The sequence below is a fragment of the Fukomys damarensis genome, unplaced genomic scaffold (genome assembly GCF_012274545.1).
Source record: "Fukomys damarensis isolate Sample0158 unplaced genomic scaffold, DMR_v1.0_HiC HiC_scaffold_14, whole genome shotgun sequence".
Classification (NCBI taxonomy): Eukaryota; Metazoa; Chordata; class Mammalia; order Rodentia; family Bathyergidae; genus Fukomys; species Fukomys damarensis.
The window spans coordinates 52,417,865-52,442,594 of record NW_022900926.1 but is presented as its reverse complement, the minus strand read 5'-3'; the positions used below and the strand labels follow the sequence as shown (position 1 = coordinate 52,442,594).

At 33.6% G+C, this 24,730-nt stretch overlaps 1 protein-coding gene across 2 annotated transcripts in view; it reads right to left on the bottom strand.

The window, feature by feature from the left end:
• Nucleotides 1–2,671: 2,671 nt before the first annotated feature.
• Nucleotides 2,672–24,730, bottom strand: part of Znf292 (zinc finger protein 292) — an 84,620-nt gene continuing 62,561 nt past the window's right edge. The window contains exons 7-9 of one of the 2 annotated variants that reach the window (XM_010633279.2): nucleotides 20,857–20,993; nucleotides 17,627–17,768; nucleotides 2,672–12,075 (exon numbers count right to left, since the gene is read on the bottom strand). In XM_010633279.2, coding sequence (XP_010631581.1) covers nucleotides 4,924–12,075; nucleotides 17,627–17,768; nucleotides 20,857–20,993 — 7,431 coding nt within the window. In that variant the 3' untranslated portion in view covers nucleotides 2,672–4,923. Of the gene's footprint in view, nucleotides 12,076–17,626; nucleotides 17,769–20,856; nucleotides 20,994–24,730 lie in introns of those variants that run through there. The other variant, XM_010633280.2, reaches the window with a different exon arrangement.

Genomic DNA, 24,730 nt, shown 5'->3' with positions numbered 1-24,730 from the left:
AAATACCAAAAGTTTGGTCTTACAAGTATAAATTTTAGTGAAAGACATAAAACTAAACTCCACAAGATAGAGTAAATCATCCGAAGAGAACATGAAACACACACAATGACCCAGAGGTCACTGTGAGATAAATCAGGGATGGAATGAGATGCAGTAGCCCTCAGACAAAATCAAGAAAATGTGCCAAGAAAGCTGAGAGAAAAGAGTATTTCAAAGAGAAAATCATCAACTCTACTGAATTCTCCGGAGGAACTGAGGGTCAAGAGAACCTGTAGATAATGACAAGATAGATGATGATGATAATGGTTAAAAGTAATTTATTCACATGGGGAAATTGAGCACCAGCAAATTAGCAGTGAACGGGACCAAAGTTAAGAACTGGATAGGTGTCTTATATTCTCTTTCAAAGTAGCTACTAGGGCCTATCTGTAAACATTTGCAAATGATCTAGTAAGAGAAAGATTCATTACAAGAGAAGTTTTGAAAGTTCTTGTTTTGGGGAGTACAACCCAGAAAATAATTAAGTTTCCCATTAGTAGGAGTGCAGATACATGTAAATTTGAAGATTTGGGAGTAATTTTTTTTAGAAAGGTACAGTACTGCCAAATTTTAAAATTGTCAGTATAATGTAATTAAAAGATCATGCAAAAAAGGGAAGTATATACCATTGAAGTTGTGGAGGCAAGCTAAGAAAACAAAACAAAAAAAATGGCGAGCTGTTTTTAGTATATTTGTTTTGAGGTTAGCAACATCTACCTCTTGGAATGATTTTTTTCTATTAAGACAGGTTTTCAAGTTTTCCAACAACAGCAGGAGGGGACCCTTGGTTTGAGTATGTTTGTAATAAAGTGTGTATATCAATGGGATCTGGTCTCTAAGCTAAAGCTGGGGACATGAATGAGATTGGTCAGCAGATGATAGTTGTTGAGGCAATTTTTTACTGATATCATGAACTAGCTGAACTAGAAGTATGTGGTTAAGGAAACCTGAGTTCAGAATTTGGAAATGAGTTTTGATTATGGCAAGGTGTAGGGCCCCATTTCTAGAAGAACACACCATCAAAATAAGAGGCATTTCTAATCAGCAAAGTCATTGAGGAAAACTCATACTCTTGCTTTCTCCATATAGTGGTAGTGATGGAACAGAGAATGGACAAGTAACAAATTTATAAAACACTTCAAAAATAGGCATATGTATAATTTTATTTTAGGGTGACCTGAGTGTCTCTCTGATGACATTCCTAACTGATGGATAAAAAGTCATAAAATGAGAGATAAGCATCCCAACCAGACACAGAATGTGTGAAGGCTTTGGCGGGAGAAGCTTAGTATGCATTCAAAGAAATGGAAACAGCAGGAATTGTGAAGTAGGGTAAGAATGTCTGGAATAAGCTGGGTGTGGTGGTGCATGCCTGTAATCCCAGCATTCCAGAGGCTGAGGCAGCAGGATTGCCACAGGTTTGAGGCCAGGCTAGGGTATGAAGTAAGTTCAAGGCCATCCTGAACTACACAGCAAGACTCAGTCTCAAAAAATAAGAAAAAACCAAACCAAACCAAATGAATATCTGGAACACACAGCAGGAGTTTAAAGGAAGGAGACTAGATTTTAAGCAAAGTGCACTTGGTTGACATTCAATAAATATTATTGTATTATTGAATAAAGGGTGATATTCAAAACATTAACAATACAGTACAGGAATCAATCAATTGGAATGGATAAAAAGACCAACTAAAATAATCAACATTTTAAAACAGCTGATACAGCTGAACTGTCCATACCTGTTATTAGTCCCAGCTGAATAAATGACATTTTAGATCAGCACTTTCCAAAGTCTGTTGCTCAAAATACGAACTCAGCAGAACATACTTATGTATTAACATTTGAAAAGTTTTCATGGTCAATTAAGTCTAGAACTTTCCTACTTTAATAGTTACCATGTTTTCTTCAGAGGTCTTTTCAATATTTAATATGTTAACGTGCACTGGATTCTTAAAAAGGGAGCTATTTCATGTAGGTTAGAAAACTACTTTGGTCATATAATTCATCTTTCTTGCTTTTGATAACGAAGAACAACAAATTATTTAGAAAAACGCTGCTCTCACAAACATTAGTCTTTTAATTTTTCTTTCAACTTCACTGATCCTACTTTTCTTCTGGTTCTCATCTTTTTTGCCATGACCATTCAAGTTTCCCTATTAATGTACAATTTATCCAATCTTTTTACATGGTACCATTTTGTAAAATCAGAACCTCATTAAATTGCTCTACCTAAATGCATGTAGTAACCACATTTTTTTTGGGTGGGGGAATGTGTATCTGTCTAGCATTTTGAAATGGTTTAACTGTGCCAGGGATTTAGCTCAGTGGGTCTGCCACCTGCCTTGAAAGCACAAGGACCCGAGTTCGATCCCCAGTTAAAAAAAAAAAAAGTGTTATTAAAATGGTTTAACTGTACTGAATTTAACAATCTTGAAAAATTTCAAGCTGTTACATTTAAGATGACTTATTCTAACATAGTTCTGAACTGCAATGTTAAAATATTTGGGTATAGAAAAAAAATCAATTTTTAATGAAATACTGGACAATAGCTCAGGCTAACAGATATTGCAGAAGAAATTATCTCAAAGACAATAGAGGAAAAGTATACCATGAAAAATACTTTGAGTTTTTTAATACTTAGGCATAACATTCCATATCAAATTTTACCAACACGCTATTCTATAAATTATTTTATACTGTAATTTGATTTTTCTGTTCCATGCTAAAAGCTCACTCTCCCATAATTACTTTTTGCATACAGTACTTGGAATAAAAGGGAATTCACTCAATGTTGACAAATTCTTCACCGTAAAATGTAGGAGAACAATTACAGAAATGTCTACTGGTCAATTTTCTTACGCTAATATAGCAAAAGCCCTATGACATTTTCACTTAGCAGTGGTTCATCATTACAGTGATCAGAAATAAATCCCCTTGCTATCACACTGAATCAGGCAGTTTTGCTAAATGCCCTTAAGAGCGAGATCAATTTCTATGAAAACATTCAGTTCACAAAAATTACTAAAATTACTGATTTAAATTATTATTTAAAAAACCATGTATTAATCAACCATAAAACTTTTATTTTAATAAATAACAGTGGGCTTGCCAAAGGTAGGGATTTTAATGTCAAGTTTTATGCATATTGATAATAAACCTTAAGGAGGTGAAACCAACTATTCAATATCACCCACTAAGCCCTAAAAAATAAAAACTGTAATACTTTAATAATAAAACTTTAAAAAATATTTTCCAAAGAAAATAGATCATTCCTTGACCATGCTTATTTATTCAGAGTACCAGCAATTTCTTTTAAGTGCTTCATTTCTCCTGCAGTCTGATGCTGCTGCACAGGGAATATACACATCTTTGTATCATCACAATATCATCAATATTTCACACTAATAATATTGTGAATGTAACTGCTTTATAACACAATATAAAAATTCAATGCTACAATTTATGGCAAACAAAAATTTAAATATTGAAAAGATGTTTTGTTTCCAGAGCTGATTTTTCTTAAGACTTTAGAAGTCAATCACAAACTCTCCTGAAATAACCTCTACTTCTTGCCATGAATCCACAGTATAAATATGGTGAAAGCTAAACCATAAGAGCTAACTACTGAATAATCAAAATAATCAATTATAATAACTAATACTGCTCTTGAAGACCGATCTAATGAAGAGTATCATCAGATATGGTGAGGAAATACAGATGTAGCTGTACAATCTAATATCTATAAACAGTAAATCAAAACATCCAACTTCCTTACAGAAAGTGTTTCATCTATGTAACTATGTTAAGGATTCTTGTATTTTAGAAACACAAGATGGGCTCACTTTAATGATAGCAATTTTTAAGATTTATAAAAATGTTTAAAAAATTCTTTCCACAAAAGTTTTTACAGTTTAAAGCTATACACCAATCTATAAATCTCAGAAAATGGGGGAAAAAAACTTTTATAAGATCACGTGTATAAAACAAGAAATGAAATGTGATTTTATTTAAGGCAATACTGGGCTACTTCACAAATCACCACCTCAATATTTACACTGCTCCACACCACTAATTTCTATCACATTCACAAAGGGTTTAAAATACCAATGTTTAAAATCTTCAATGTATTAAATTCTTTATTCACATTTCCATTATATTTCATGGACTCATAGTAACTATATCCAAATAGAAAGCAATGGGGCGATAGCTATAGGAAAGTACTAAAGTATCTGATTTAACTTTTACATGGATATACCACCCCAAAATCCAGGATGGCAAATATACAAAGCAATGTTGGTTCAATGTGCCTACTTTGTGAAACATAGTCTTAAGACTTGTTTCTTGAGATCTTGTAAATAAATGTTTCATGTAAAAAGCAATAAACTATGGCAGTTTCTAGTTTTAGTTTAAAAAGTTCTTAATTTAAAACAATAAAAGTTGTTTTAAAAATTTGATCAATTAGTTAAAAATTAAAATTCCAAATATAAATGTATCATTTAATAGTTTAGACTTACAGACTGCTGGTGGCAGCAAATGATTTACAATAATAAATATATACAAAAAAGTATCTACAAATAAAGAGTACTGTTATACATGAGCAGTGACCTGGTGAAACATACCAATCACACAGATAATTCAGTCTAATTCATGAAAAGGGCAATTGGGTGATAAAAATTTGAGGTTCAACTCAAATATTTACAATAAATGAAGTACTAATTGTTTGTCAAGTCCCATAGGGATAAAAAGTCCTACATGACAAATGTCATGCTTTGGGGGGGCAGGTTAATTCATGTCAAAAATAAAAAAGTTTCACAATTATAGCATGCTTGATGGCTTCCTACTTAAAATAAAACTATAAATGATGTATTTATAGTACATTAATTATCAGTACTGCCCTCTGCCTGTGGCTTTACCTACACTGATTTCTTTCATAACAGACATATCTGGATCATTTGAATGTACTTCAAGTTTTTTCAGACTGACGGTAGGTTTCATTTCCTGAAGTTGTTTTAGGACAAGCTCAGTGCAATCTTTAAGAGTCTTGTCTAAAACAATTTTTACATTATCACTGCACTGAAGCTGTGATGGATTGGCAAAATGTACAAAAATTTCACTTTCTTTATAGGAACAAATATGATTTCCACTAGTCACAGCAGTCTTATCACTATTTTTTCTTGAATTTGAATGGGATCCTCTTTTAGTTCCACTGTTGGTGTGATCTTTGTCAGTATTCTTCTTCTGTTTCACTGCAGACTCCTCAAGAAACTTCAGAAATGATGCTTCAAATCCCATTGGTTTAAAAGAGCTCCAGTCAAAAGATGCTGGATGCTCTTCAGTCGTTTGAATTGCAACAGCAGTTTCTTCCTCTTTATGCAAGCTATTTATCTCAACTGCTAATTCTGGTTCAACCTTTTCAACTTTCCTTTTTTTATTTTGAGAGAGGTTTTTTTCTTTATTAACTCTCTTCAAATTATTTGCTTTTTGTCTTTCTGACTGGCAGAGGTTACTTTCCTGAAAATCGTTATTTATGTTTGAGGAGGTATTAGCTTGGGTTTCCACACTTGTGCTATCTTCATTTATTAATTTTGTAAAAAATAATTCTGTTAGCTCATCCATTTCATCTTTTTCATTTTTTTCAACTTCCTTCTGTGGAACAGTAGTTGTTCTTGAATTATCATTGTTCTCTGATACACATGTGTCAGAATCTTTGACATCATTTTTTTCACCTTCTTGCTCAGAAGTCTCCTTTACTTCAGAGTTGTCACATCGTTTGAAGACAATAAGAAGATTGCGGTGTTGTGATGTAAATGCCTTAGATAATTTATGGCATTTATAATGTCTAATTATATTGCTTTCACTTGTAACAACTGAAGTACATCCCTTTATCATACACGGATACTGGGTTACAAATTTGCTTGTACATTCAGACAAGGCATCATTTCTTGCCTTTATAGAATATACATGCTTTCCTCGTTTTAGAGAATAAGGTTTGTTTTCTTCAATCTGTACGATCTTTGCGTTCTTGTTTTCTAAATTAGTTTTTTTCTTTCGTTTGGTCATAGGCATTTTGATTCCTTCCTTTTCAGTTCTGCTGTGTTTTACTCCCCGTTGTTTAGACTTTGACTTTTCTTGGTTTGCCTTGCTTGATATATTTTCTTGGCCAGGTGTTAATTTTCTTGGCCGAATCAAATGAGCTTTATGTTTGTCATTATGCTTATTGAAAATGTGTCGGAGGAGATTAGATCGAGTTGCATATATCCGATCACAACCTTCACAATCACATTTGTATATGCCATCTTCTTCTGTTTTACTCACTCTTGCTCCAATTCCATGGTCTGCCTCAAGATGAACAACATAGTTCAAATATGTTGTAAATGAAGATTTACACTCCAATTGGTCACATGGAAATTTGCCAACATCGACAGAAGCAGTCATGCTTTCAATTTCCTCAGGAGTCATTTCATGAAGTTTCATGTAGTGTTGTATTAGTCCAGTAATTGCTTGGAAAATTCGAGAACAGTCACTCACCTGACACCGAAATTCTTTTATTGTTTGTTTAGTTTCAGTTTCCTCACTTTCTTTCCCAACTTCACTCTCCTCTTCAACCTCTGCAGAAAATGCATGAAGATCTGATTTGTGTACAGCTTGGTAATGAAGAATTAAGTTTTGCTGTATTGTAAAGGCAGCAAAGCACCCTTGGTGAACACAACGGTAAGGTCTATAGGGACTGTATCTTGTTGGAAATTCAAGGGATTGGGAAACTGGCTTCTTTCTTTTTTTCTCTTCCTTTTCTTTTTTATGCCTCCTAATTTTTCGTCCTTTGCTTTGGCTATCTGTGGGAGAATCTGTATTACACTGCACAGAAGTAACTACAATTAGTTGTGAAGAACTTTCTATTTTTTCAGGACTTTTTTTTTCCAAAAGTTGTTTTTCTGGGACCACTGCTACATTACTGAGGGCATTTTCTGTTTCTCCTCCCAAAAGTAAAGCAGGGTGCAATTCCCTTTTAATTTCCTCTGTCACAGCTGGCTGTTTTTTCACTTGCGTAATTCGTGAGGTTGACAAATTTTCATTCTGAGACTTTCTTCCATAAGGCCTTTTTATTTTTAACTTTACCATTTCTTCTGTTGTAAAATGATGTACCAACTGACAGTGCGCCCGGAGGTTAGAATTTCTTGTAAATGTTTTTGTACATGTAGGAACCACACATTTAAATGGAGCAAATTTCAATTGATTCTTCTTAATTTCAAGAATCATTTCTGGAGTGTATTGGTGGATTTTACCATAGTGTTTAAAGAGTGCATCCTTTGTCATAGCACTGTAGTTACAACCTTGGTTTTGACACACAAAAGGTTTATTAACTTTGTCACTAAACGGAACGTGTACCATTTCAGAAACTGATGGAACAACTGTGACATTTGGAATTGTTTTAACAGTAGGAGCCAGTGTCACTGGTTTATTTATTATTATACACTGGGACACTGGAGTGGACAGGTCATTTTCTAATTTTAAGTTTTGTAAACCTTCTAAAATTTCTTGTATTTGATCTTCCTTATGTAATACTTCAGACTGAGGAAGGTTACTTTTTGTTGGCATGACACTTAAGAAAGAAGAAAACTGAGATGAATCAGGTAATTTGTTATTTTGAATAGAGTTTACTGAAGGAAGCTGAACATTATAATTTATCTGAGTATTCTGTGATGTTTCACCAGCACCCTGAGATCCACTTTTTACCTCAAGTATCTGAGAGTTCATAGCAGTTTTAATAATTTCAAGAGTCTTTTCAATGTTCTGTATAACATTGTCTTCAGAAATCTGCAAATCAGAATTCACTGAAGTTGTACATGAATTCAAAGCCATCATTTGGGAATCACCATTTTCAGTCTTTAACGTTAAAGAAGGTAATACCGTATGGGACTCAAGATTGGTTTTGAAGTTCTCTTTTACATCAGTCATAAACAACTGATTGTCAACATTATTTAATTTCTGTGTTAGATTCTCTACCAAACCCTGAGGTTCACAATTTGGAATTACATTTGAATGGAGGTTAGTAGTAGGAATCTCAATAGTCTTTGTTATAGGCCCCATTGTTGTTAAGTCACTTGGTACCAAGTTTTGGGATGCATTAGGTACAATTAGAGGAGAAGTAACTTTCTTTCTTCTCTTAGAAGCACTGTTTCCCTTTTTATTTAAATGATTAAATCTTGTGTTCTGAGGACCACTTATAACAGAAACACGTGGACTATTACTGGTAAAATTCTGTGATAGCCCAGTAGAATTAGTGAATGAAGTAGTGCACAAACCATTTTCAACAGTTTTCAGTAGTAAGTCATTTGTTGGAAAAACAGGCAAACTGCTACATTTCTCAATGATGGAAGTTTTGGAATTTGGTGTCCTATTCTGGTTTATCAGCAGGGTGTTTGGGTGGCATACAGTCTGCAATAAAGGTGAAACAGTTGGATTTGGCATCACTGTTGCATTTACTTGTGCTCCATCTGAGACACAACCTGTGGGAACAACCTGAGAAAGCATTTCGGCACCCTCGAAAGTACTGGGAATGCCAGCAGTTTCTAAAGCCTGCTTAATAATTTCACTTCCTTCTTGACTAACATTGGTATTGAAGTTATTCACACCAGACCGAGAAAATGTATTTGGTAAAAATGTTGATGGGCGATTTTCAGCAGCAAGAAGCTGCAAGAATGATGGATCTTTAAAACAAACTTCTGGGTTGAAGGTAGATTGTTGTGGTTGCTGCAAATTTACTGCATTTGTGGAGAGAATCATACTGGCAAGAAGAGAAGGCTGTCCATTATTTTGCAAAAGTTCTTGAGCAATTTCTGCTCCATCCAGTGGTTTACAGTAAGATCGCTTAGATAAGTGTCCACCCAGCGACCTGGGATTAGTAAAAGCCCTGTAACATCTGCTACAGATAAATTTCCCATCTCTGATAATTGCAGGCCACTTAGCCCTTTTGTTGTGCTTAGGTTTTCTTTCTTTCCCATTTGGGGCCCGCCCACGTTCTTTTTTCACTTTTTCAGGGGCAGACTCTTGGGCACTGGTGCTACTGAAGTCATTCGCAACATTTACTTGTGAAGGAAAAACTGCATTTTCTCCATTACTACCCTTCAGAAAGGGAGAATTAGTATTTCCTTCAATCTGTGAGGAATAATGATTTGTACTATTTTCCAGTTGAGAAAAAACAGAATTAGTCCCACTATCCGCTGGTGAAGGGAAGAGAGACATTGAATTACTTTCTGCAGGTAAAGGAAGGAAAGGATCTGAGCCACTGTCAATATTCAAAGGCAAAACTGTTTTGGTTATATCTTCCATTTGTGCTGGCAAGGTAGTATTAGGTAAATTTTCTATCTGAGAACATAATATACCACCTTGTTCATTTTTATCCTGAGAAGGTATATTTGGATTTATGACAGTATCCACTGAGGGCAATAGTGGAGTTGACACATTTGCTAAATGAGCTGGAAAAATGGAAGGCGAGACATGCTGCAACTGGGCTGAACAAGCAGGATTCCCACTGGCTTTGGTTTGTGGTGTAAAAAATGCATTATTAGAGCTGCTCACCTGTGACGGCAAAAAATAAACCAATTTTGCATTATTTGGTGTATTTAAGTTGTTAGATTTCTGACCCTTTTTAGTTTTGCGCTGCACCTTAAATGCAGCATACTGATCAGGATGTGCTGTCTTCATGTGTTTCCCAATACTCTGAGAAGAATTATAGGTTCGAGTACATCCCTCAACTTGGCAGCTGAATTTTTGAGCTGGAGCTTTTGGAGGCACTGATGGAGTTCCTAATGAACTACTTAGGTTGGACTGTGAAGAAACAAATGTGATACTTTCTAATGTCTTCAGAGGTAAGTTATAAAGACTGGATGATGCTTTAATATTATTTCCACATTCAAACTTGGAAGCTGGCAAATTGTTTTGAAATTCTGCCTCACTTTGCACAGAGAAGGTCATCAGACTGTTCACTTGTCTTTCTAAGTTTTGTGGGTTAAGCTCATCTATTTTGAGAGTTTCTGAATTTACTAAAGAATTCTGAGAAATCTGGGCTTCATTAAAGCAATCCTGTTCCTTTTTCTCTTGGAAACTTGGATGACAGACATTATTACAAGTATCTTCAACTGGTATGTTTAAGTTTGTAATGAGTGGCTGACCAACACCTTCCACAGATGAATTTTCTTGCTTTCCAAAGTTATCCTCAATCCCTTGATTGAGAGACACTTTGATAGACACAGCTACTTCACTGGCCTGAAGAATAGTAGTAGTAGCAGGGTTTTCCAAACCATTTGACAATGGTCCATTAGCTTGCCTGAACTCAGAAGCAGAAACCTGGTCTTGTTTAGTCACAGCTGACTCTGATTTGCTTTTATCGCAACCATCATTTCTGTCTGCTGGTATTCTGTTTTCAATGTTATTTTCAGAAGGAAGCATAGATCTTTCTTTATCAGTTTTCTCTCCTGTGTTCTGATTCACTATGGAAGGTTGAACAGAATCTCCAGACGAATTAACATGGTCTTCAGGAGGCAGCACTTTTTCAGGAGTATTGTGATCATCAAGATGCTTTTCCAGCTCACTCTGAGAACGATAAACTTTACCACAACCTATAAACTTACAAGTATAGGTATTATAATGTTGTGCTTCATGATCATATAGTAAATAAGCTTCTGAAAAAATTCTGCCACATTTAGGAAACATACACTTTGCTCTGAAGACTTGATGCTCCTTTCGGTGGGTTAAAAGCTCTGCATAACTATTAAAACCGGCCTTACATTTCATTTGTATACAGATATATGGTTTACTGCCACAGTGCATTTGTAAGTGGTCATTGAGATGAGTGACACTTACAAAATGCCGTCTACAGTACTGGCAAATAACTTTTTTGCTTTGCATTTCAAGAAAGCGTTTGGCATCTTCACTATCCTTATGCCCCTTTACATGAGCAATTAAATTTTTAAAGTACTTAAAGCCTTTTTTACAAAAAGTTACAGGGCAATTAAATTCATTCACAGGTACTGGTTTCTGGACTGGGATCACTTCAGGCTCATAAGATTTATCTTTGTCATCATTCTCATCATCTGAACCATCATTGTCATTAAATACTATGAAATCTGTTGAATACAGGCTATTTTTTTTTATAGGCCGCTGTTCCTGCTTAGTCACCATATTTGTCTTCTGATTCTCATGGGTGGTTGTGATCTTAGGAGGCCTTCCCAATCTTCTTAATGGTTTCATAGCTGCTAGTCTCTCTTTACTAGATTGTTTAACATGTAATGTGACATGAGGGACAAAAGTTTCTTTAGAATTAAAGTTTTTTGCACATATGGGGCAACTGTAAATTCCATCTTTATAATGTTTCTGGGCATGTCGGACTATTCTGTGGCCAAGGAATTCTTTGTCACATAACACACAATACTGCATGTAGGCTTGCCAATTCCTAAACCTAGCAGATATAAATCCTCTCTCTCTTAACTGCTTTATTTCCTTCTTCTTTTGCTTTTCATCACCACTATCTTTAAGATGGCAAGAATTAGCACCAACTCCACCAGAAAGTCCATTCACAGAAGGTTCTTTATTCTCTTCCTGGTAGTCAACTACTTTTTCATATACTTCACTGTCATTTAATTCATCAATTGAAGACACAATGGATGCTTCTTCTCCCATTAGTGCAAGACATTGTCGTTTTAAGGTTTTCCAATCCCAGAATTCTGGATCAAAGGGCCACTGAGTTTTCAGAACAAGTAGGAGCTCACAGCGTAGAGAATTTGGTATTGGAAGATTCTCTTCATCATATTTCTGGTCTGGCTGGTTATACAACATTTCCACAGCATAATATGCATCTACTGTAGGCTCAATAAGAAATTCACTCAGTTGACAAGCTCGTTTAACTTCCAGATCATCTGGCAACAAACATGAAATGGTCTTGCAAATAGATATTTTCACTTCAGTATTTTCTGTAGCATCCAAGCGAAGAGCTTTTACACATAGTTCTATACAGGTAGCAAGTCCAGCCCCTTCAGTCTGTGAAAAAGCATACAGGAAATGTTAATCTACACTAATCAACAGAGGTTTATTTTTTAATTTAGTTTTAAAAATCCAGACATGCTTTTTTCAGATCCTACAACAGTAACATATAAAAAGACGTCATTTCTAAAGCTCTGCAGCTTAGTCTAAAGTTTACTGAATTGCATAGAATGGCAGGAAAAAAAAACCCCAAAAATGCTGGAAGCTAAGAAAAGACCTGGGGTATGAAGTCATCTAATCTAGGCAAACTTGGAAGCTATTTAATTTTTCCTGACTTTTCATATCCCATTTATAAAGCAGAGGACAAAATAGTACTTTAAATTACTTACAATTGCTGCTGTGAGCAGCATTAAGGCAGATTAAGTTTTTACAGTACCTAATATGGTTTAGTGTAATGTCTGACACTTAGTAAGTGAACAATACATGTTTATCATCAATCTTCCTAGTTTGTACTTTTGAAACACAACCTTCCTGATCCAAGTACAAAATAGGAATGATCTCTGATTCTCTAACTTATTGCTAGTGAAAGAAGAATTTCACTTCTAGCAAAATAATTTACTTGATTCTTAATAGTGTGGACTTTACATAAATCAGAATGTGAATCACCTACCTTATGGCTGGACCAATATAGGAGTAAGAAGAGACATAGCCCAATAAACAATTTTCTTTTGAATTAGCATCCTGAATTCTTGTTAGATAGTAGTAATGAAGGTAAAAGTCACTTGAGAGATATATGAAGAGATAAAAATGGATTTTAAAGAATAAAAAGGAAAATGAATATATGAGAAACAAGCCAGTCCTAAGACATGGCCACATTTATTGGAGTGGTGTATCTGCAATACATGATCAAAGGAAAGAAAGAAAAGTAGAGAAAACTGATAGGATCTTTATTTTCATAGGCAAAGAAGGAAATAAAATACTAAATAAAACAAGTTTAGATTTGTGGATCAAAAAACAGAAAGGAAAGCAGGGAAGATGTTGAACTGGCTTTGGTTTTAGGAAAAGCAAAGGCACAAACACGAAGAAGACAAGATAAGACATGGAGAAACTTTTAACTAACAAGGAAGAAAAAAACAAAGAAAGAAGTGAGATCTTATGGATATCTCTAGTTTTCACATAAACCTATGTAGTTATTCCTCTGTTGCGATACATGACACATGTGGTAAGTGAAGCTGCATATAAGAGAGGAGAGGCACAAAGAAGTTTTAGAAGAATCAAAGACCAACCCAACTATAAAAGGTGATGTGATAGGATACTGAAGTAATTCCCGTCAGAAAGATTGGTACAAGTACATATACTGTATAGAGGGTGAGAATTCTGAAAAAGGCTGTGAGAATTCAGGAAAGAAAGATGAAAGGAAGTTAAGAAAGAATTCAAAGATCAGAGAATTTTTGGAAGGAGGATATGTGCCTTGAGGAAAATAGCTTTTTTGGTGATACATGTTCTCTAGAAATGTCAGAAGTTGATTAGAAAATTTATAAAATGTGACTAAATTATTTCAGAGGGGCATCTGGTATTTCTATAATCCTATCTGCTACTTATTTCAAGGGTTCATTTTAACTTATTAAGGACAAATAGCTTTCATAAATTTGATTTTAATAGTTTCAATGTTGTAATCAAATCTGAAACTCAAGCAAATAATGCCAACAAAAAACTATTAAAATTCTACTGAATGTTTATCTTTGTAAGTGTACACTGGAAAATCGAAACAGACTGACATCAGATATGCTTTTAAAGCCGAGTTTGAATTCACAGCTATTTTCTATATTATGATGTGATCAAATGAATTATTAACCTTCTTTAAGAAATCTACTTAAGCCATAATATCAGTCAACAGAACACTGATAGCTCCAGCTTGAATTTCTGAGTCACAGAAAGTTAGGTGGTATGAATTCAGAAGAGGAAGAGAAACTCAGTAGTGCCTTAGGCAAGCTTCTGATGAACAGAAAGTCTCTCTTTGATACCCTCTTCCATAGATGTTCTTGTTTTTTTCTCTGCTGCCCAGTATCCTTGACCAAAAACTATCTGAAGTTTTTATGTTGATTTCAGTTCTCCATGTGACATTCCATTCAACCATTCCTTAGCTACTCATAACATTGTGTCTTAACCTGCTTTGAAATTCTTTAAAAGGCTATCTATGTATTTCAGAATTAAGCATACAGTTAAGGTGGAATACAAAAGGGCTGTACAGTATGACTTCCTCTCATCTGTTCTAGCTTTATTTTTTTTCTTTCCAAAAACAGCCAGGCAAACTAAGCTACTTAGTTTCCAAAATATCTCATTCATTTGTTCTGATACCTACCACTTTACATGTTTCTATTTCTGGGACTAGGAACTCCTTCCTCTCCCACTTTGCTTGGCCCTTACTATTTGAGTACCAAAACAGAAAAGTGGATTAGATAACCCAATGTTTTTATTCACTCAGAACCTATTTTATACCAATCACTGTGCTAAGCAATGTGTTCTCCCATGAGTCTCAGCATTTCAACATACCTGAAAGGCTCATTTTATACTGCAATTGTTTAGTTTTTAATTTCACAGGATCTAAGAAAGACTGTATCCCATTAATAAAAAGATGCTCATTATCTACTTGATTTCTTTGCAGATCTCAAGATTTAAGAGTGGGATGCGATTATGTATATCTAAACTGTACCAATAAACAATCAATTTTAAAAAGTGGGGTGTAGTGGTGCACACCTGTAATCCCAGCACATAGGAGGCAGAAGCAGTAGGACTGGTTAAGTTTGAGGCCAGCCTGGGCTAGAAAGAGAGTTCAAGGCCAGCTTGGACTATGAGACCCTAAACAAACACACACACACACACAAATCAATCTATTAAGGAAATAACTATTATATGAGTAGCTAGTGACAGGCTCAACAACTTCTAGAATTTTGAAAATCCAGGGAGAGCCATTAACCCAAATCAGTAACGCTGATGTTATATTTTATCCTCTGGACATTACTACCTAGTCACTTAGGCAACTCAAGGGACGTATACCTTTACTTTAAGGTCTCTTTGATCCTAAAACAGTAACAATCTATAATTCCAGTTTTAAGATAAACTATCACTATGTGATGAGATTCTATATGGTTAAAAAAAAAAGGAAAAATTCCTTCTAAAAGGAAAGAAAATTTTATAGGAAAGAGCAATTACTATGCTGCAGATTATCCTTGTCAGGAAGTCTGTTAGGATGGTCAACTTCCCCAGTGTAGTCATGTGTTAACTAATTTTTAAATTCTCTCTCTCCCCCCCATTTCATTGTCCCATCCCCTCTCTCCCCCAACATGAGTACTATTCAACAAAACTGTTTATGATGAGAACATTCTGTGTCTGTGCTATCAACATGGTACCTCCTTGCCATCTGGAGCTACTGGTCACCTAGAGGAAGGCTATCACAATGAATAGTACAGCTCCTATTCAAGATTTTTCCCCCACCCTGAGAAATGGCCTGTTTATGAGCAGGGAGTAAGGTCAAAGGCAGATAGTCACTTTTACCAAATGTAGATGCATCAGATTAAGAAATGAAATCAGAATTTAGATTAAGGTCAAGTAGTAGTCAGTAGCTAGCCAAGTTTTCTAGTCAGCCTGTCTGGTTTCTAGTTCCACATCCTTTCTACTTTGCCATGCTTTCGTTAAGTGACGTAATAAGCAGTAGCACAACCTGAATTTTAAAATTGTATAATAATACACTAAGAAACATACTGTGTCTTTCTAGTGTGTGTTTTAACTATAGCACTACAATATATAAAAAGAAAAATCAAGATGTATTAATAAGGTTGGTAAGTGGAAAAACTGAAAAACAGAAGAATTTATTACTGTCTTTTACTCCTTCAGGAGAAATTATTTCAAGATAGGAAAATAAAGATATAAGTAAGATGAACTGTACAATTAGAGATTGTAAAAGGCAATTTTAAAAGGGAATATAAAATGTCTTTTGGTTTATCCTTTCAAAAATATACATTAATTTAAAAATATTGCCGTATTGTATCCTCATGTGTAGATTCTATGCAATGATGACAATTCTGGAAGAGACCCTCTGTGTACATGTAAACAGAAACACTTCATTCTTACAAAAGTTATTACAAATCAAAACAAAATAAAATAAAATAAAAAACAAATTTGGGCTGTGTATCTCAGAGCTATAGCTTTAGTTTAGCATGAGCAAGGCCCTAGGTTTGATCCTCAACATCAGAAATTTAAAAAAACAAAACTTAGTAACTTGGATTCTGATACTTAGTAAGAATTCAGATACATAAGTGAGAGTACATACGCAATCTCTGCTCATTAATTCCCTACTCAGTTGTGATATATTGTATATATAATCCATCTGTTGTTTTTTACTTCAATTACTATGCGTTTCCAAAGTCTTTTTGATTAAAAAACCTACTTGCTCATTTTGATATCTTTTTCATGCTTTAGTTCTTTTTGTCTTTATATGCACTTTATAGGTTCACATGTAATTATATTATTTTAAAGCATTAGGCAAATAATTGTACTAGTGGTCCTTTTGTAAACCTTGATGGTAAATGCATCTTTAAGCAGGGCTTTATTTATGAGAATCCTGCACTAACAGTATGTTCCTCCACAGCAGTTCTGCATTTACTTCTAATAAATCGTAGGGTCATTACCAGCCTAGAATTTCATCCTGATCTTAAACATTACTTTTACCCAACATGGGGAATTTCTAAACTGTATTGCTAAAATGTATTTGGCCTCCAAATATACATAAGGCAGATACAACATTATGACCTTTTTAAGAGAACAGATTTTCCTCCTCTGACCCAGAGTCCAGTTGGACATATATGCTGTTCTCTAACATCTATCAGTGTTCAAGAGTATTAACCTGTTTAGTGTTTTTAAATGAAATGATGTTACTTCACATGTATAGCTATGTGTATGTGTTTAAGAGATGATGTCCTAAGATCTAACTCCCCAACGTGAGAAAGTGTAAGACTTTATCTGATTTCTATATAGTTATCTTTTACCCTATTCAGTTACTGTAAGACCCAACAAATCTTAATCCCCAGGAGTTAGGCAATCAATTTACGCTTTCTGTTCCAGTTTTTAGGTACCTCCTCATTTTGAACCCTAGAGATTTTGTTGATATTCTTAAACAATCTCAGGTGCTTAAAAAAGGTATTTTATCAAATATTTGTGGCTGTTCTGTATTAGATGGGTTTACACAATGTAATTTGCCCTACGGCTAGCAATAAAATTTATTTCTATATTCCTCTTTAAGTTTCCAAAGAGCCAAATTATCAAAGTAGTATAACACCTAGGAGTAAAATCGAAGAATGAAAAAAATACAGATATTAAGTATATTATTTTCCTATAGGCTAAAAGCAGAACTTTTGTTCTCAATTGCACTTTTAAGTTTCTCTGGATCAAATGTTTTAAAGGATTAATAAGAAAATCAATGTCTAAAGCATTCAATGAAAGAAAAAAAATTACTGAAAGAAGTGCCAAAATAATAATAAAAGTTAAAGTTCTTTTGTTAAAGATGATTTATGCATTTTAAATTAAGAAAAGATATCTTGAGTACTCTTACCTCTGAATTAATAACTTTAATCAGGAAGAAAATATGATATACAGTCTTCGTTAACAAAGAAAGTTGCCGGCACCTCTCTAGGTACACTTGTACAGATGGTTCTACCCTTTGCTGTAATTTACTCCAAAAGAGAGTAAGTTCCCTTTAAAAAAAAAAAAAAAAAAGATTTAAAAGATAAGTTGGAGTAGTAATGTAATAATCCTGGACTATGGCAGTCCAGTCATTACGTTTGAAATTAAAGCTGGCTTCAGATTTCTTTCTTTCTTTCTTTCTTTTTGTACCGGTGATCGAACTCGGGACCTTGCGCTTGTGAACCAGGCGGTGGAAACACTGAGCTAAATCCCCGGCCCCAGATTTCAATTCTGTATGTGGAATTAATTTAAAAGCAATAGATTCCTCACAAATTTCTAAAGATGAAATAAAATCAGGATATAAGTTCCAATATTTTTCAATTCCAGAGTAACACCATCTTTTAGCTAGGAAATTAATATTTAAACAAATTATAAAATGGTAACTTGGAGCTATAAGTGAACTTTTAATTATGAAGTATGTGCCTTTATATGTATTATGTATCAGTGAATTTTTTTTTAAGGACTTATGTAGGATCGGGGGTGTAGCTCAGTGGTAGAGTAACTGCTTAGCATGCATGAGGTACTGGGATCCATCCCAACACTGTGGGGGGTGTGCACCATTTACTTTCTAACAAATGTAAAGTCAACCAATAAGATTACTGTTATTAGATGAATAAAACATAAAAGAAATGGTGATGAGAGGTGGAGGTTTAACTCGGTGGTAAAGCACTTGCTTAGCACTGGGCTCAATCCCTAGCCATACAAAACAAAATCCAAAATAAACAAAAAACAAAACAAAAACGATGATGACGCACAACCCACAGAAGAAACCAATCTGCCATAGCAGTTAAAACAATAAAGATATTTTAAAAAATAAAATTAACTGAAATGTATTTTCATAAAAAGTAATCTGGCTAAAGTGATCAGTTTGTCTCTCTTTTGTTTATTCAATTTCTCTTCTGTACTTCATAGTTAATATCCATTAAAAAGTTTCTTTGCTTCAATGTTTTTAATCAAGTATTCTCCTCAATACAGCCCTTTTTTATTAATTTTTCCCAGTTTCCACTCCTAGGAATTCTACCCTTTTCAACATCTACTTGAATACAGTGGTACCTAAATTCACAAACTTAATTTGTTCTATGATTTTAGAAAAGATGGCCTGATACAGTGTCCAAACAAAAACAAATTTTGCCAAATGCTTTTGCGAATCACATTGTTTGCAAACAAAATCATCTGTGAACCAACATACCATTGCAATTTGCTCATTTCCTGAAATTTAACGTACATATTGAGGACTTCAAAACCCCTTTCTCATGAGGTGTAATGGTGCACACCTGTGATCCTGGCACTCGGGCATGGTAAGGCAAGAGGACTCTAAATTTAAGAAGACTACAATGCCCAATTTAATAACTTAGTGAGACCTCATTTCAGAATAAAAAATTAAAAATGGATGAGAATGTAGCTCAGCATGAAAAGTCCTGGGTTCAATCCCTAGGTACCACAAAACAGAGAGATGAATAAATTTTAAAAAATATGTTTTTCTAGGCTTGGCCACTTTCCCCTCTCAAAGTTCGTAAGAATTCTTCACTTTGATCTCTTCTAAAATCTGAAACCAACAGTACAGTCATACACCCTATAATGATGTCTCTCCATCAAATACAAGCCACATATAGGACAATGGTTCCATAAGATTATGTGTATATACCTAGAGAAGTTATACCACTATAGAGTTTTTAGTTAATAAAAAAATACTTTGATATTTGCATAATGAAGAAATCACTTTTAGTCATGTATTTTTTTCAAAATGTATCCTGTCACTAAGCATATGTGACTGTATGGTGTTTGAAAAGGATGTTTGCCATTCTTTTCAGTTTACCACCTATTTAATGTATCACTGCTGACCTATTAGAATATGCTTTTTCACATCTTCAAGTGTCATCTCTGACATTTCTCTCACTTCATGTCACATCTATATGGAAGCTTTTGGCATTTCCCAGACAGACTATTTCCTAGCTTTATAGCTGATTTTTCTTTCTCATTTCTATACTGCATTTCTTTCCTCCTCTCTCCCCTCGCTATTTATTCTTCAATAAATTCTCAACCGCTTAAGTGTTTGTTAAAACTTCTATGTTGCCTTTTTGAGTTAAAATAGACTGTTTTTACATATCACATAGACTTCACTTTAATTTTTTAAATCAATGAATATATTTTTAAACCAATATAACACACTGATTTAGTGGTTATCACCAATTTTCATGCTACACTTTGTTGTTATACCTACTTAATCTACTTGTCTTTGATAAATACATCTTATTATTCCTTTCAGAATCTTCAACTGCTCACTGATACTTAACTTTAAATTTTTCATTACACAATCATTTATTTGTCTGTTCTATCTTCATTTATGTGCTACATATCACTTGGTACATACTCTTTAATGTCAGCAGTATGTTATAAACCAAGTTTTCTTTTGTGTTTCTATAATACCAACACAACACTAAACATTAAGAATGTTTTTGACTTATCATGTAAATTGTGGTCTTGGCTAACACTAATCTAAGGCAGCAGATCTTAAAGTTTTTAAAGTTAACTGATGTCAACATCTCTGTTCCTTATGGCTTCCCAAAAGATTATATGTATATAAGAAGTTTTCCCCACTTGGAAATGTGCCATATACAAGGAAATATGCACTGAAGGAGAACCTGAAGAAGTTAAGGAGGTGGAATGATTTTTCACAGGAAGAAAATGAACTATAGGTCCATATAAGTGATAGCAGGTAGTTAAGTAGCTAAAATTATGCAGAGGAAAAAAACACAGATCAAATCACAGGTAGGTTACATAGCTGAAAAAATTTTTGTAGTGGCATTAAAAGAAATGAAGTTTTCTTTCATCTTCCAAAATATAAAAATTTGTTGACCAGATGGCCATCATGGTATGCTTGCCAAGAAATTGTGTGGTCATTAATTCAGAAACTTCTAAAATTTAAATAGGAATTACTTGACAATCAATTTGTATAGCATGTAATATCTGAAAATCAGCTTTTTGCCATGTTGGTAAGACTTAAATATATATGAAAATAGTAAGGTATCTCAATTACCAAAAACCTATTTTGTACTTTTATTTAACGAATTGTCCTTTAAAAAATAAAAATCAACTCACCAAGCACAGTACATATCTCCTTGTTGGAGCTGACGTGATAAAAATGCAGTACATAAAACAAGAGCATTTTTTTCATCACCTTCAGATTCTAAGTTACAGATCATTTCTAGAGCATCTTTGCAATCAACTTCCGAAATCTAAAGAAAACAGAAATATTCTATAAAATGGCTTTCTATTAAAATATACCTATAGTATATAATTTAAAGTTTTCATTAGATCTCTATAAATAATTATCATGAGTAAAATGTCTGACTCAAACTATCAAATCATAATTGGTCATTACTGCAACAAAGACTGGGTGGTAGCAAAAAAACCTTTCTTCATAACTAGTAAAAATTAATGGTAATTCTGAGAGAATATTAAACACAGGAAAAACAACTATTTTCAAGAAGTTACATGTGTTCAGTAAATAATGATAATTAAATATCCTTTATCCATTAAATCAGATACATGCTAATGAAAAAAATCAAAACAGCAGTACTTTTACCCTTCTTATCCACAGATTTAAAATGAAGTAGAATCAGCAGAAAAAGTTATTCTGAGTTCACAGTAATAAACTAAGTGTCTGAGGAGGGAAATATAAAACAGCTTAAATTGCTATATCACTTTTAAAATAAGCTAACTTCAATTTTCTATAAATCTTCATTATTTTGCTTTTCATATAAATTTACTCCATTTCCAGCAGTCACACATGTGTACATATAACCTAGATGAAGGCAACTTGGTTCATTTAATGATACCCTCACAGCTTATTATAAAATACTATCTCATTATAATAATGTACTATTTCAACAAACAGAATTAACCTACAACTTCTGCAAACATTTGCTGTAAGACAAAGAATGAGATAGAGGGCATACAATCACAAATCACTAATGTTCCACAGACAGAAAGCTTAATTCCAGTAGATGGCAAAAAGAACTGAACACCAAGCACAGACATTAGCACCTACATCCCTTCTAGTTGATCTTCTCTTTCTCATCAAATACTAGGAAAATGAAAGTGTATATGTAAAATAAGAGTTTAGGATTGAAGAACTGTCTAAATGGATAATGGGGATATTAGGTCAATCTTTGATAATAAAGATAAAAGCTGTGTGACAACAAATTCAGGTTTTATTTATTTATTTATAAACACAGAACTGGGCAAGAAAACACTGAGCCAAGAAAATACCAAACTCCGTGTTTGTATGATTAATATCATTGATTTCTTAAAGGAAGTATGCAGGTAGTGGCAGTTGGTATATCTTGGTACAGTGCTCTTTGCATTACTCCCGTCACCACTTTCTAACAAATCTTTTTCTAGAAGTGACTCTATTTAAACAAATAAAGATGGGTGGAGCCAGACATGGTGGTACATCAGTGATCCCAGCACTTTTGGAAGATGAGACAGGAGGACAAGTTGGAGTACAGCCTGAGCAACTTAGTAACGTAGCGAGCCCTTGATTCTAACTTTATTTTAATAAAAGGGCTGAGGATGTACCTCATTGTAGAGGCCCTGGATTCAATCTCCCGTACTCTGTGTGTCTGTGTGGGTTATTATTTATATAATATTTAAATATATCTATAATATGTTAAACCTATTGCCAGATATTTTATGCATATTATTTCACCAGAGCTTTCCCACTAGATTGGTATTATTAATATTTTATATATAATGAACACAAGGTTCAAAATAATTATATATAATGTGCTCAAATTACAACAGTTAAATGGTGAAGCCACACATCAAATCATGCCTGACAGACATCAAAGACCCATAATCTTGCCGCTTCATCACATTATCTTGTATTAGAAGCTGTATTAAATTTAAACAATTATCCTAAATCACACATGTAGATAAATATAGCAAACCCATGAGATTTTTCAACTTATTTCATAAGATGTGAATAATAGTAACAACAGTTACTATTTATTACTACCAGCTTCTTTAAAAGTAGCATTGTCAATCCACACAAAAGCTTGTCAGGTAGGTACTATTACAGGTTGAATGTTCCTTTTCAAACTACTTGAGACCAGAAGTGTTCTAGATTTTGGAATATATTTATATCTATATCTATCATTCTTATAATTGGAACCTAAATCTAAACACTAAATTTCTTTATTTTCAGCTATGCCTTATAAGTACAGCCTGAAGGTAATTTTATACAATATTTTTTTGCATTTTTTACTATGACCTGCATAGTCAGGTGTGGAATTTTTTCACTTTTTATTATGTTGGTGTTTTAAAAGTTACAGATTTTAGACCATTTTAGATTTGAAACATTTTTATTAGGATGCTCAAGTTATACTTCTTAGAAAAAGTTATACAGTGGCAGAATAAAGATTTCAACACAGGATTACTCAGCCTGTACTCTTTCCAGAATTCCATTTGCACAAGCTAATGGAGTTTCTATATTGCTAAATATGGATATATGCTTGTTTACTTGAAAGTGAGATTTGCTTTGAATAAGATTAACTGTTGTTCTTCTAAAACCTGAGCTATTCCTTTAGAATGATCACATGATACAAAATGTAAATATTATTTACAGGAATATATATTTTGTCAATGAAGTTACTCTCATTAATATTTCCATGAATTTATGATCATCTACAAGTATCTCTATTTACCCACATCTATACAATATACCAACTGAAATATTTGCTACATTCAAATGTAAGACTTCTTTCACAGACATACTAATGAAATAATTTTCAGAGTACATTTGAGAGCCTTCAATTCCTGATTTGCCATGAGATGGCTCTCTTGGAAAAATATAAAGATAATGGTAGAAACAATCAAACCACATTTAAGTTAATGACTGGATTAAAAATTATGAAAAAACATAGCCATCATTAAACAAGAATTATTTTAAAAATCCAAGGCAGTATAATTGAGTTAAGCAGCATATTATCTATACAGGAACTATCTATTTCCTATTGTTTTGAAAAGTGAGCAAAACTTAAATAGAATATTTACAACTCTGATGAAAATATTTAAAACCAAATGGAATGGTCTGTGTGTTAAAGAAATATTTTGTTGCATCCCTCGTAAAGCAGAAGAATCAAAGATTCAAATAATAATTTTTAGGTTTTAATATGGCTCTTTAAAACAAGTATTCAAAGATATAAAACACTCTCAACATGTTATATTGCTTACAAAGTGTACTTTTAAAATAAATGTATTAGTTCTAATCACTAAAATGTACTAGTTCTAATCATACTTCAAGAATAATTTCAAGAGTATGAGATTCACCTATCAAAATAAAACTGTCTTTCATATAGAAAAGTATTTAAATGGTAAATCTATCATTACCGAGAAAATGTAAAAATGAAGCAATGAGCTATTATGTGCTTAACACAGACTAGCAAATACTTAAAAGGACTAATAATTTCTAGTGTTAGGAAAAAAATAAATTTCATATACTATTTCTTGGGAGCATACAGTCTAGCCCTATCCACTTAAAATACATAGATTCTTTGATCCAGTTAATATCACTTCCAGAAATTTACTCTACCAGTATACTAGCAGCAAGGATAGAAGAATGAATGTACAAGACAACAAAGTGTCCGTCACTCTGGCTAAAAATAATTACAAATCCATACTGTGGAATTATGTAGCCATGGGAAAAGAACGAGGATGATCTATATGGAATGGAAGGAAAAGATGTCAATAAGGAAGAGGAAAATGACTAGCAGTCAAGGTATGTCTATGTGGTTTTCAATGTACTAAAATATGTGTATATGCTTATGTATCAAATTTCAAATAATTACTGTATTACCTCAGGAAGTATTAAATGAGAAAATGATGATTAAAGAGACATGAGAAAGGATTTTAAGTTTATTTTTAAGATTAAAACCAACAAAAATACTGGATCTAAAGTAAACACTGCCAA